Source organism: Mus caroli, unplaced genomic scaffold, assembly GCF_978045245.1.
Source record: "Mus caroli unplaced genomic scaffold, Mus_caroli_1 scaffold_1, whole genome shotgun sequence".
NCBI lineage: Eukaryota > Metazoa > Chordata > Mammalia > Rodentia > Muridae > Mus > Mus caroli.
The window spans coordinates 69517998-69532759 of NW_028227256.1; the positions used below are offsets into that span (position 1 = coordinate 69517998).

The 14762-nt window shown below is 47.1% G+C and overlaps 1 protein-coding gene across 1 annotated transcript in view; it reads right to left on the reverse strand.

Moving 5' to 3' along the window:
• Positions 1-2243: 2243 nt before the first annotated feature.
• Marchf4 (membrane associated ring-CH-type finger 4) overlaps positions 2244-14762 on the reverse strand; it is a 109426-nt gene continuing 96907 nt past the window's right edge. Inside the window, exon 4 of the mRNA XM_021174418.3 lies at positions 2244-4117. Coding sequence (XP_021030077.1) covers positions 3750-4117 — 368 coding nt within the window. The 3' untranslated portion in view covers positions 2244-3749. The remainder of the gene's footprint in view (positions 4118-14762) is intronic.

Here is a 14762-nt window from a genome sequence, read left to right on the forward strand (position 1 = left end):
CAGTATACTATGGTGTTCATATCCCAATGTAAGGGATCAAATGGTTAAGGTGTAAATTCCAGCCCTGTCCATGTAGTTAGTTGCATGACTGCAGGTACCAAGCCCAACCTCTCCACACCTCCCTTTCCTCACCTGAGACTTGGAGGTACTAGGATTCCCAGCTGTTGTGGCTAATTTGGGCAACCAGAATACTTAAAAAGTTGTCAATGGAGTCTGGCAGATGGAAAACACTGTGTGTTTAGCCACTTCTATTATTTCTCCGTTGAGAAAGGACACTTTTGTTAGACACAGATTCTGAGCATATGACTTTCTAGCTTAATAGATACAAAGACAGATTACCCCTTCTTTGTAGAGAGAAACCCTTCAGGATCACAGACACGTGGCAGTGTTTTGTGCCTTGAAGCCATGTGCCACGTTACTCTTTCCTCATTAGCTGGGGCAGCAGAGGCCAGGCTGAGACCAACACCGAGGCCACTGAAGATACTCTTAAGTTTAGGACTTTTTCATATGAAGCTTACAGGGTACAGACACAGGATGTGCCTGCTTCTTTTTGTAACTATAAGCCTCAGTCCGCAGCTCTTTCTTTCCCCTAAATGGCTATTTGAGCTCTGGTTTGGCACTAAATGTGATAGCTGGGTTTGCTGTTATAAGTGGCACATATGCATCTCACCAGTCTGGGTTCAGGACCATGCGAAGTCTCTGGGGCTCCACCACGTGAAGGGCCAGCACCAAGAAAATCACTGGCTTCCCATTCCAGGATGGACTGCGTTTGGAGGGCACGAGGCATGTGTGAGGTCAGACGAAACAGGCAGAAGGGCAGTGTATTCACCACCCGGTTCCAGACAATGCAGCTCAGACTCTAGGCTCAGAAACAGGCTGAGGCCGGCCCTAGATCCTCGCCCTCTGAGCCATTTGAGATCCTCTCTCGACTGTGTACAGCACACATGGTTTTTCAAATCCCTATCTGTCATTCTGCCTGTAAGAGTGAGAGAGATTGGGTCAGACCCTCATGGGTAAAATACTTCTTGACTGTTTGATACTAATAATTAATGTAATTTGAGGTGAGATGACAAGGGGAAATTCAATGTTTTCCGTTACCTTCCCTCAAATTGAACACTATCTTGGAAGAAGACAATCCACATAACAAAGAGCTCCCATGAGTGTTTCAGGTAAATGACCTGTTCTGGACCACACTGAGAACCCACATCCTTATTCTGTTTGTTTTTAATTTTTGTTCTGTTTAGTGTCCTATGTATCCCAAGTGGGCCTTGAACTCGCTATGTAGTTTGACCTCCCAGTCCTCACACCTCTCTCTCCTGGGTGCTGGGAATGCAAGCATGTGGCTTGCTTGATGCAGTGCTGGGTACTGAACCCAGTGTTTGGGCATCTAGGCGAGCACCCTACCAACCGAGATGCAGCCCCTCCATCCCTTATCAAGACAGCTTATTTGTAGTTGTGGGTTTCATTTAGTTGTAAATGGTTCAGTGTGTGTTTTCTAAGCCTCTGGATTGTAAGATTCTTTGGGAAGTAATCTTTGTAAAGTACTCCCCCAGCTAGGGGCCTCCTGCTAGCGACTACTCATCCAACTACAATTACTAATGATGCACCATGCACGTCCCACCTATGGTACTGCCTGACTATCCATCAATCATAAAGAGGGAGAGACGGGTCAGGGTGAAGGGAGGAGCCATCTTTGGTACTTGACCTCTGCCCAAGCTTTCTCTGGGACGCCTAATTTGAATGCTGTTCTCTGGTCCTCAAAGGAAAGTATTCAAGGAACCTGGACCTGCACCTCCCTCCTCAGATTCTCTCAATTCTTTGAAACGGACCCAGTGGATGGAGCTCATGAGCGATCCTGCTAGCATTAATACTCGTATGAGCCTTGGGCTGTATCCTGGGAAGGGGTTGAGAGTAGTTCCTGCTTTGACCTGGTGGAATCCATTTGTTAAGAAGCCAAACAAAAAGCCAAGAATCTCATTGTTTTGATGCAGTCACATACACACACATACCATGTATATACATGCATCATGTGTACCTATGTATCCATACACACATGGATGCATGTTGAGGGCAGCATGCCTGTCTGCCCTAGCCGCTGTACTCTCAAAGATGAAATAATGACACGTTGAACTCTTGCTAAGGAAACATAGAGAACAGAGAAAGAAAAGTGGCTCTCACTGGAGGAGAAGGAGCAAGGAAGGAAGGAAACCGGGGAAAGAGACATGAGTGCTAGGGAAAGAAATTTTATTTCCAAGCTTTTAAGAGAATATTACAAACAAGAGAGAGTTTTTTTTAAAAAAAAAAACCCTAAAAACTAGTTTAAAAAAGTACTTGACAATGTCCATTTAATACCCAAGGATGACATGTCCATTGTGCAATGACAGTAAGAAACTCTGCAGGTGACCACCCAGTGGCCTTCCCTGGCAGGGTCCTGGAACACACTGGTGGGCTCCTACGACTGTGCTCCCTGACTGCCTCCCTGGTGTGCCTGGCTGCACCAGAAGGACCAGGAGCACATAGCTCGGAGCACATAACCCGGAGCACATAGCCCAGAGCACAAGGCAAACTGCCTCTTTAGGGAGGGGACCGGTACCAAGGAGCTAGGAATACTTAGATAGGTGTTCATGCCTTCCTTGAGATACACAGGTCAGTGTCACCCCCACGCTGCAGCAGACCCAGATGTGTGTGTGTGTGTATGTATGTGTCTGTGTGTGTGCTCAAGCACGTGAGTGCGTGTGTGTCTGTGTGTGTGTGTCTGTGTGTGTGTGTCTGTGTGTGTGTGTTCACAGGCATTCACTCGCACACGCATGCATGCATGTGTACATACATATGCGTGTGTGCTTGTGGGCCTGCCCTGTGAGAGTGTCAACTCCAAAAGGACATGGCACTGCATTATCCTGGTTATAGACAGGGCTCAGTAGTGAGGAAAATCATCCCTGGCCTGACATCTTTGAAGGCTGACGCCACAGCAGCGGAAGTGTGCTTGAGCCACTCATGAGAAGTCTTCACGTCTCTCCACATGCACATGTATGTACATGAGTCCCCCACGTCCTGTAAACATCTTTGAGCCAAATCACCGTAAAATAAACAAGGAAACAGAAAGATCGCCATGTCTAAACCTCAGCCTTCTTTGAGTTCATGTTACAGCTAGGAAAGTTCTTCCTGGGGGGACCCAACCCCATCTCTCTGGCTAGGCATACCAACAACTCCCTTCCTGAACTGTCTCCAGGGGATCCCTAAAGCCATTTGAGTCACTGGAATTTTACAGAGTGTAGAGGCCCTCAGCAAACATTAGGACCACCAGCTCACAAGGTCTCTCTCTCTCTCTCTCTCTCTCTCTCTCTCTCTCTCTCTCTCTCATCTCTCAGTTACCCAGTGCTAGGAAGCAGCAGCACCCAAGTGGCCCTTTGTTTTCTCTCTTTGCTGCCCTTAGACCCTCAGGCACAGCAGGTACCCCAGGTACCAGCCACCATTTTCTGCCCACCCTTTTCTGGGTGTCTTGCTACTTGTGACTCTCTGGGAGGGTTTGTTTTCTTAGGACAGATTCCATTTGTCCCACCCATTGTTGTGAAGTTTGTGTTGGTTTTCCTTTGCTGTGGAACCAATGGACTGGGAATTGTAAGGGCTCTCCCTCAGGCGGTCTCCCCCACAGCTCCCCTTGAGGCCCACCATTCCTGCTCCCTGGGCCCCTCCTGGCCCAGACTCTTGTGGCATGGTGTGTGGTCTCAACCTGCCTCCCAGGCCTCCTTTCACACTGTGGTGACTCTCATAACAAGCTCTCGGCCGCTGCCCTGGGTGCTCCGCTGGTCATGAGGTCTCAAGTGACTCAGGATGTGTAGGATGGTGTAAGCACAGTGGTGTTGGGACACAGGGCCTGAGGGGTGGCTGGCGGCCCTGGTGGGGCCCTCTTCACGGGCGGGCGGGCTAGCTGCCTCCTCTTCCGCAGAGGGTAGATTGGCTTGGGCAGATGAGGAAGTCTGTAGGTTTGTCCTGCCTCCTGATTTTTGATCCTCTAAGTCTTTTGTCTTGTCATAGTTCAGCACTTTCCACTGCTGGTTTACAGCCTGCCAGCGTTTAAAGATGCGATATACCGAGGGCCCTTCGTGGATGATGAGGCCTGCCAGGAAGAGAAGAAGACAAAGGCTAAGCAAAGAAGGCAACAACTGGGGGGAGAATGCCACTGCATCCTGAACTTACACAGACACGGGCACTGGAGAAGCTGGGGTCTCTCTGTGTTGCTTTTATTCTAAATCTGCCTTCCAGCTCTGAGCCACATGACTCCAGAGCACCACTAGATTCCCAGACTCCATGAGTCAACAGAAGGGAGAAGGTCACAAAAGAGCCGGGCTTTGCATGAACTGCCTTCGCCTGCTTCTGCTCCATCCTGCCCCCTTCTTGGCTTGGCACAATTCAAATTCTTCAATGACATCATAATAAAAATATTTTTTCCTTCCCTGTATTACATATTCATGATGCCCTGTGCTTACCAGGTGTTGAATGAATCATGTGCTTTTAAAGGGCAATAGCAATGAAATCCTGTGGTCATCGTGGTCCTGCTGAATGGGAACTGAAACTCCGCTCTAGCTCTTTGCACAGCCAATGCTACTGAAATATGGATCCCTGTGGCTGTCTGAACATCCTTGCAGTTATATTGGCCAAATCCAGTGGGAGCCATTGGAAACAAACCACGTCTGGCAATAAGGCAAATGGATATCAATTTTAGGCCTACTGTGTGCAAAGCACTTAGGATGGTGCAGTGCCTGAGACGGGAAGTCCTTTCCTTAGAGAGCCTATGTTTAAGTTAAGAGGCATATACAAAATGTACAAATGAGGCCACCAGACTCTCTTCCTGTGTGGGCACATGCTAGGAGGAAGATGAAATAGGATTAAATAGCCCTTAGCTGCAGGCAACTGGGGTCTTTTTGGCAAGAGGGAAGAGAGAAGCAAGTTTCAGAGGAAGAGGCAAGTTTAAGTTGAGGCTTAAATGAGAAGGAGAGTTGTATGCAAAGATCTGGAGAGGGCACTCGTCTCTGGTGGGAAATGCAAGTGCACAAGCCAGGAGGCAGGAATGCAATGACCAAGGTTGAAACTGAGGCTGGCATGCCTAGCGCAGTGCAAGCCCGTGGATGTGGCAAGTGGAGAAGGTGGCCGGAGCCCCCGTTATGATCGTGTCTTGCATTGTATCCAGTGTAATGAGAGGCAACTGAGTAGATTTGGAAGAGGAATGGTATTGAAAGATTTCCTCTCTAAGAAAATTCACTGGTACTCCAGAAGGGACATGTATAGAATTATTCTAAAATGAAGCAGGAAGGGAAGCGGTAATTGAAGCTGGGAACTGTGGTGCTGGGGACAGGGCAGTGCCGTGAGTGAGATGTCTTTGGAGGCAGGGTGTATGCTGTGGGTAGAGCTGACAGTCTGGCTGACAAGTGAGCTGTGGGCACAAGAAGCATCTGGAAGCTCTGAAGGTTCTGATGCCACAGCTGGATGGTGAGGGTCATTTGCAGAGACATCGATGGTCCCAGGGCTGGCGTGTGGAGCTGCATGGTGATAGTGACTATTAATTCACTATGGCTGCTAGTGAGGAGGGTAATAGGTAGCCCACAATGGTACAAATATGCTCTCTTCCAGTTCTGGGGTTGATCTTACCAGACCAAAGTGCAAACATCACTGGGGCCTATACTCCCAGAAGCCTTAGAGGGAGAATATTTCCTTACCTTTTTCAACTTCTAGAAATGGCCATTGTCTCTCCCTCTTTCTCACATCATCCCACCCTCTTTCTTCTGTCATCACATTTATTAATCTGTCATCACATTTTTCTTTGATATTCTCTTAATAAGAACTCTGGTGATTACATGTAGTGACCACTGGAATAACTCAAGATAATTTCCTCACTTCAAGATGCTCAAATTAGCCATGTTTGCAGAGTCCTGTCACAAAAGGTTAACAGTTTCAGGATGAGGCCCTGTGTGTCTCTGGGGGCCATTCTTCACCTTACTGCAGTATTAACAGTCACATGTTAGTTATGGTAAGTTTAAGATGTCTGCTAAAAATCCAACTGGTCGATCAAACAGCAATAAGATTGAAGCTGAGAACTTAGATGATGCACTGGCTGGTTTTGTGTCAATTTCACACAAACTAGAGTCATCAGAGAGGAAGGAGCCTCAGTTGAGGAAATGCCTCCATGAGATTCAACTGTAAGACATTTTCTGAATTAGTGATCAATGGGAAAGGGCCCAGCCCATGGTAGGTGATGCCATCCCTGGGCTGGTGAGTTCTATAAGAGAGCAGGCTGAGCAAGCCATGAGAAGCAAGTCAGTAAGTAGCATCCTCCACGACCTCTGCCTCAGCTCCTGCCTCCAAGAGCCTCTCCTGATTGGATTCCTATACTGATTTCCCTGGGTGATGGACAGCGATGTGTAAGTGTAAGCAGAGTAAACCTTTCATTCCCAACTTACTTTTCAGTCATGGCATTTTGTGGTAGTAATAGAAACCCTAACTAAAACTAACTAAGACAGATGGTGCTAGAATTTTGGGGAACGGAGGTGGTACTGTTGTTTAAGTGCATCTTCTTAAACACTCAGATGTTAGTAATGAGTTAGTATTGAAAACTGGGTCCTTTTACACAGTGATTAGGCCACAAGAATGCACTCCTCATGAACAGATTACATGCCTTACCAAGAGCCTTGACTGACAGTTGGTTTTCACGTGTCCTATGTTTTGCTATGTGATGATATTGCAAGAAGTCTCTCACCATGGCTGGGGACATGACTCAGGGTAAAGCGCTTGTCCTATGCTTGGATTCCCAGAGCCCACTCAGGGTCTTCATGCTTTCAAGCCAAACAGTTTAGTGAATGGTACTATATATAACCCCCAAGTATGTTTCAGCATCCCCTTTCCTATCCTGAAATACAGTTCATAAGATACTATAAGACTGCTATGCATTTTTTAATTAATGGAATGCCTTAATAGATAATTAGTAGACAGAATAAAACAAAAGACATCGCTTGTAAGAAAAAGATGAAACCAAAGTCAATATAAGTGCTGGAGTACAGCTGTAGTAGAAAACAAAACACACTAGAAAAAAATCACGTGGAGCGAAGTATCTCAGATCCAGAAAGACAAATGTAATCGGTGCCCTTCTCCACCATTGTCAGAGAAGCTTTCTCCTGCAACAGATGGGAACAAATACAGAGACCCAGCCAGACATCATGCAGAGAGCGAGAGACTTTGGGATACTCAGCCCTATATAGTATGTCTCCATCAGATCCCTCCCTCAGGGAGGCCAGCCAGTAGCCAGAAGCAGTGAGGAGAAAGGGGATAAAGAAAGAGGGATGCACTTAAAAGGATGGGGTTTCTGAAAGACAATGACAAAGCAATGACAGCATGGATGTCCCAGCAGGTAGAGAGATGCCTGTGGACTACTTCTTGGCCCACAGCCTGAGAAGGGATGAACAGCCACTATAGAGACAGATACAGGGATGCAGTATCTTAGACCCCAGCTGCTCTGACGAAAGAAGCACCCAGAGAAGTCACTAATGTTGACCTGCTGTCCAGAGGTCACCATGGAAAGTGGCGGAAGGAATGAGCAAAACAAGAAGATGATTGTCTGAGGAATGAAGAGGTCGGAAGGAAGGCTGAGCCTGTGACAGTGGAGATGGCTTGCTATGAATGACAAGGCGGGATTTGTCCTGCAGCCACGGAAACCTCAGGGCAAGAGCTAGCTCATAGGAACAGCAGGGACTGCTCACCATAGCACAAGTCTGCTTTAATGCGTGTGGGGGATAGGGAAATGGGGAGCCCCAAGCCTGGAGCAAGAGTAGGGTTGAGGCATGTCCAGACTCTGGAAATCCTATCCTGAGGTTAGCAGGAGCAGGATCATCACTGCCCTGCCCTGGGCCTGCGCGTTGGGTGTACATAGCCCTGTACCCCAACCTTTGCCCCACTGCAGGATGACATGTAAGCAGGTTAGAGTTCCTTTCCCCTTATGAAGTCATGTCCAAGAAGCACCTCCTCGTGCCAATGAGGCAGCTCTAGCACCCTGGCCCCTGCCAAGGCTGTACCCTCACTTCCCAAAGGTTTAAATAGTCTTTGTTCCCCCATTAAAATGAGCTATCTCACTGAAGCTGCCTCTGTTCTGTTCTGTGCTCACACCACTGCCGCCTGAGGCCACTTAGCTCCCAGACTTCCCACCCTGCTCCTTCCCCTCTGAGGATCTACCCCAGTTGTGATCCCAGAGCATCATGGGGGTGGGAACAGAGCCTGAAAGGCATATGCAGACGCTGGGAGAGAAGAGCCGTCACCCACTGCCACTTCTTCCACTATCCAGCAACTCCTGAAATTGCAGTTCTCTCTCTGTATCTTCAAGGGTTCACTGAAAGACACATTGGTTCCTAGCCCTGGGTAAACACCATCTCTCGGAGCGGAAACACCAACATCTAAATTGTCCCAATAGTTTAGAGGGAGCATAATTTCCTAAAGACCCCCTGTGAACCCCCTTGCTCAGTGTGATGGGTGCTAGACAAAGTGGCTTCCCCTCTTCCACCAGGGTGCCCACTCCCATTACTTCTGCTTACCCTTAAATGTATACCTATGCATCGATGGTACTGAGGTCATTTGTTCATCTGTTTCTCCAGCGTACCTTGTTTGCATATGCTGCCTTTGCCATTTTCCAGATGACAGGCTCTGACTGAGTCTCCACAGCTAATGCTGCACTGGGAGCACCTCCAAGAGTTACTAAGGAGGAGCCTTGGTACAGAGAACTGGGGGCTTTTGAGGCCCCCAACTTCCTGGCTGGAATCTACACTCCATTTTTAATTAGCTTCTCGATCAGACAGTTTTACTCTGATTGAAGAGGGTGCCTTAAATTTTCAATTTGAATGCTGCTTTTAATTGCCTGTCTAGTGTTCAGGCAGTAATTAAACCGTTTTAATGGATAGGTGGCTGAGGGGGAGGAACGCACCTGTTTTTCTAGATAACACTTATTTGGGAAAAGTTGGAAAAACATAAACTACCTCATTCACATCCACTCCCCTCAGCCTTCTGCTTCAGAAATTACTTATCGATTCTTTGCAATGAGGAATTATTTAAAACAGAGCCGGATGAGTTTGGGCGCATCTGCTGGGCCCGATGGCAGTCAGTCAACATGGCGGCCAAGAAGAATGAGGGGTAGGAATCAGCTGTGAACTGAGAAAGAGCTGGGATGCAGGTGAACAAAGAGGGCTATTGGTGAAGAGTCTGGGCATAGGAGAAGGAAGGGATGAGGATGTAGCTGTCGGTAGAATGCTCGCCAGTACTGCATAAACCAGTGTGGTGGGGCAAGCCTGGAATCTTTATCACATGGCTGGTGAGGTCATCATTGACTACACAGAGAGTTTGAAGCCAGCCTGGGTTGCATGAGACCCTGTCTCGAAAGCAAGCCAGAAAGGAAAAAAAGAAATAGATGGAGAAAGGGAGGGAGAGAGGGGAGGATGGAAGGAGACAGGGTAGGAGAGAGAGGGGGAAAGAGGGAGGGATGGGAGTACAGAAATGTAGTAAATTTTAACTGAGTCCTTTCCTGAGATTTTCTAAGCAATTTAACAGCCACTGAGCAATTATTTGCAATGCACCCACATCTTGGTTGTATTTGTGATAAATCCAGTTTCAGAAGAGCAAACACTTCATCTCTTTAAAGTGTTTCCAGCTTTTGGGAGTCTCTTTCTCACAGGGTTATAGGTGCTACAGGTTGTTAGACATCTCTTTTGTCACTCTCCCTTTATCTTTATCTTAAGCTGAAATGGCCTTTTGCTTAGACTGCGAGGAATGAAAAGGCTGGCCACCACAAATAGGTAGTCCCACTTGCATAGCTCCTCCGCACCCTATAACCATAGCAATAGCAAGGAGTTCTCTAAAAAAAAAAATCCCAACCTTCCCTTGGTGCATTTTGACCATTGGATTTTTTTGTGTGTGTGTGAGAGAGACACAACTTAATCTGATGCTGTCTTTTCTGGATGCCCACTCTATGTCTCTGAGCCCCTGCCATGGTCACAATACTGCTTCCCACCATGTGTCCAATCACAGTTCCAACCAAGTTGATCAAGAAGTCTATAGGGAAACCTCTCATGACCTCAGTGACTCAGAAGTCACCTCCACACCCTCATGTCTCACTAGTGTCCTGATTTAAATGACAGGAAAGTTGTTGACAAGTCTAAACTAGCACTTTTCAGGCTTAAGTGTATATGAGAATCTTCAGTAACTCACAGGTTCCTGGCTCTATCCTTGGGAAGCCTGAGACAGTAGGTCTGGGGCCAGGCCTGAGAACCTGCATCTCACAACAGCCTGGGGTGATTTTGATGGTGACTAGGGAGGGCTATGATGAGCAGCCCTGCCTCAACACAGGTCTTCTTCTTATCCCTGCCCTCTACTGCACGGAATGCACTACATTTTATATTTCATATTTCACTCTCCCCACCCCCACCCCCACCCCCACCCACTGAGACAGGGTTTGTCTGTGTAGCCCTGGTTGTCTTAGAACTTACTCTGTAGACCCAATTGGCCTCAAACTTAGAGATCTGCCTGTCTAAGCCTCCCAAGTGCTAGGGTTAAAGGCATGTGCCACCACTGTCTGGCTACATTTTAATTTAAAAAAAAGAAGAGGAGGAAGAGGAAGAGATTTAATAAAGTGCTTGATGTACACACATGAAGAACTGAGTTTGGATTCTGAACGTCCATGTAAAATACATGTGGCAGATATCCTTAATCCCAGCTCTGGGAAAGCTGATATAGAGGATCCTTAGAGCTTACTGACCACCCAGTATAGACGAAGGGCAAGGTCCAGATTCAGTGAGAGTCCTTATTTCCAAAAATAAGGAAGAGAAGCAATTGAGCAAGACACTTGACATTGACTTCTGATCTCTACATGCGTAAGTGCACACATGCACCTGCACATGCACATGCACGTGCACACACACACACACACTACACATACATTTGAAAAGTATACTCTCTCCAGGTGTGCTAGATGAAAAAAGGTAGGGCAATGGTAGAAATGGCCACTTCTTGGACCCAAAGACAATTGGTCCTCACAATTTAGAGCCAATTACATGCCCATGAGCACATAGAGAGTAATAGTGTGCCTGCCATTTCCAAGCCTTTTGGCTTCAGCAGAGGACTTGCTTATTATGAGTCTCAGTTTCTTATCAGCAAGTTGGAACTGGTAATCCCTTCCTCACAGAGTTTTCATGAGACTGGCTGGGGTGAGGAGTCCTGAGTGCCGCACGTGGCAGGTATAAACAGTGGGGCCACATGAAATGGGTCATTGGAAGGAGAGCACAGGGCACTGGTATGTCTTTTGTCTTCATCTTTGCCAACCTGTCACCATAAGCATCTGTTCTCCTGTGGAACTATTCTCCTTCTCTGTCATTAGGAGGAGCCATTGTTTATAGAGAATAGCACACCAGGGTGAAAGGTGCTCTAGAGACCAACTGGTCCCGTAGGTGTGGGCGGGGTCGAGCTCTCCCTCTTCCCCCCCCCCCCCCCCCCGCCCCACCATGGCCTCTCATGCAGCACAACCTCTTTCCTATATTGGTTGATTTTTTTTTCATCACTGTGACCAAATATCTGACACGAAGCAGTTTAAGAGAGGAAGGGTCTATGTGACACTGCATCTACAATCAGCAAGCGGAGAGAAAACAGAAAGTGGGATCCGACTGTAAAGCTCCAAGGCTCACTTTCAGTGATCTACTTCTTCCAGCAAGGCTGCAAAGGCCCCAAAAGGTTCCACAGCCTTCCAATGCCGTGCCATGAGTTAGGGTTAAAGAGTTCAAATACATGATCCTATGGAGACATTCACATTCACACTACAATACTTCCCTTCTGCCAGACAGCTGTGGGTTGTGACCTTATGTCCCTACCTGAAGCTCCACTGTGGTCAAATACCCACTTTCCAGATTGCACCCCTTAAAGACCCAACCCTGGAACTTACACTAAAGTAAGTAAGTTCCCCTGGCAGGTGTAGAAGAAAGGAAGATAACCATCTATGTTGGTGGGCTCAGAGGATTGCTTCTGGGAGAAATCAGATTGGCCTCTACCTGCTCAGGATTCTCCAGGGCATATCCTCATGTCTTACATGTATCTTACAATGTGACCAAGATACACTGCTAGGGGCCTCCCCAGGGAAGTGGTGATGGGTGGGCCCAGGTGCCTCAGTCCCACAATAGAGTCAAAGGATGAAGGATGCCCAGTATGTTTGATGAGGGTCAATGGGAAGCCAGTTTCCCTTCTGTTTCCATTATTTTAGTGTTTGTCAGTGCCTAGGCACCGAGGGCCCGTGCCCCTTTGATATAACTTCTGCCAGAACTCTCACATAGCAGCCACCTGATGGGGCTGGTTGCTTTTCATCAAGGTACAGAATGTGTCTTGAGGCTTCTGAGTCAGAACCGTTGCAGCCTCTCTGCTCACCCAGGACAAAACAGATCCATAAGAAGCCTTTACGGAGAAAATAAATATGGGGGTGAAATGCTGGGGATGAAGTGATATTTATGCAGTAAGACTGGATAGGGGAGAGAAAATGTGGAGCCTCAAATATACACTGCTTTCACGGAAGGGTGTATTTCTGCAAGGATCTGTGCAGTTGGGGTTTTTTTCTGCAGGGCTCCTTCGTGAGGCTAAGAGCTCTTGCTCTACAAAATGGGTCTTGGCGTTCCTTAGCCACACTGGGTGGTGTCGGTGCTTAGAGGTGATGATGAAGGTCATGATGATGGTGACAGCCATGGGGACGATAATGTTTCTTGAATGCTTTACGGTGTTCTGTCATCGTAAAAGGGCTTTGCAAAATGAGCGATTCGTGACAGAAACATATGTGAGGTCAGCCATCTTATAATCTCCATTTTGTCGAAGAGGAAATGGAGCTCAGGGAAGACATTTCCTTGTGCAAGGAAATGCAGTTAGTCTATCACCCGGGGTGTATCTGAGCCAGAGCAGTGCTGTGTGGCTGATGCTCCAAGTCACGTGCGCACCTCGCAAACAACTACAGAGAAGGTAACAATTTTTTTTAATGGTATATGTTTATGTATAATTTCTATTAGTGATACTAATAAGATCTCTTGCTCAATATATGTTTTAATGTGTGGCACATTGTTTTTACAGTGGCCAGCACAGAATTGCAGTCTAGATAAAAGACCCTGTAGAGGTCTTTTATCTTCACGTCTCATTCTCAGTTTTCCCATCAGGCAGATGGGCCATTGTAGTAGCAACCATGCCACAGAGTTGCATGGGGGTAAAGAAGATTAAGAAAAAACAAAACAAAACCCAACACTACAGTGTATGAAGCTCTTTTCACAGCACTTAGGACACAGTGCATAATGAATGCTGGTTAGTATTTTATCATCATTATTAAATAAATATACATTATTTCATTTTAAATAAATAAATAAACAAACAAATAAACAAATAAAGCAAGCAAGCAAGCCAGCCAGCCAGCAAGCCGGTTATTTTTGGTGCGGCTGGGGACGCCAGATTGGCAAAGCCACCTCATACTCTCTGGGGAGACATCTCCATGCTTCTCAAGCGAGCCAGGCTGTGCTTCACATATGTTATTACAAATTTAAAAAGTTGTTTGTGTAGGCAGACATACCGAAACTCTGTGTTATTGTTTGAATCTGAAATGTTGCCCCCACAGGCTCTCAGCCCCCTGACTCCTGTGCTATTCTGAAGGCTGTGGAGTCATTAGGAGGTGGGGCCTGGCTGGCATAAGTAGGTCACACTGGAGGGAGGCTCTAAGGGTGATATGCTTCCCCCGTTCCAGGCTGCTTTCTCTACTTCCTGTCTTCTATGATATGAACAACCCTCCACCACATGCTCCCACCTTGGTAGATAGTCATTCCCTCCTCCCTGTCTTCCGTGCCAGAATGGACTACAGCCTGAGAAACCCCAAGCCAAAACAAATGGCCCTGGTTTAAGTTGTTTCTGTCAGGCATTTTGGTTACAGTGATGCAAAAATAACTGACATATTCTGTATCCACTGAGAATTTGGGCTCTTAAAAACCTTTGAGACTTTAACAGATAATATTTGGGAACTCAGGTGTTGTTTCTTCCATCGGACTATCAGGGCTCAGAACGTTTCCCTCAGTGGGGTGGGCTCACAGCGACAGAGATGGCGGTAATACCCCCCCCCCCCGTCCTCCCTCCATATACAGCTGCCCCTGGGAAGGAATGGCATTTCCTTTCCCTGTGTGGACCATGAGGGGCCAGATTCCTGGTGTGAATGTGAACACAGTCAGGCCAACGTTTAAGAAATAGACACTGAGTGGAAAGTGTAAGAGGAGGGTTTGCCTTATTCATGGTCAATTTTCTGCTAGAAAGAAGCAAAAGGCTTAAAAGGCTTAAAAGCCTAAAGACACTGCAGCTACAGAGTGGGAAGAGCTTGGATCCCTTGTTCATTGTGTGGAGGAGACCCTCTCAGTGCTCTGGAACCTTGCTGGGTTAAAGCACTGACGGTTGGATGCCGTAGGTTGCTGGATTTCCCTAACACCTTCAGAGAAGAGCAGTCTGTGTCTTGATGGCATGTGTCATGGCATTCCCCAAATGCATTCGCTGGTTTTAGCATCTATATTATTTATTTGCTTGGGTCTGTTCTTCATCGCAAGCCTACCAATAGACAGACACATCATTCCTGAATCTGTCTGACATTGAGAACAGTCCCAAAGAGGTGTTCCTAGAATACTTGGGTTTTGTGGGTACATCTGGAAGAGTGAAGTGCCTCTCTGTGGGGTGTCCTGTAGAGTGGG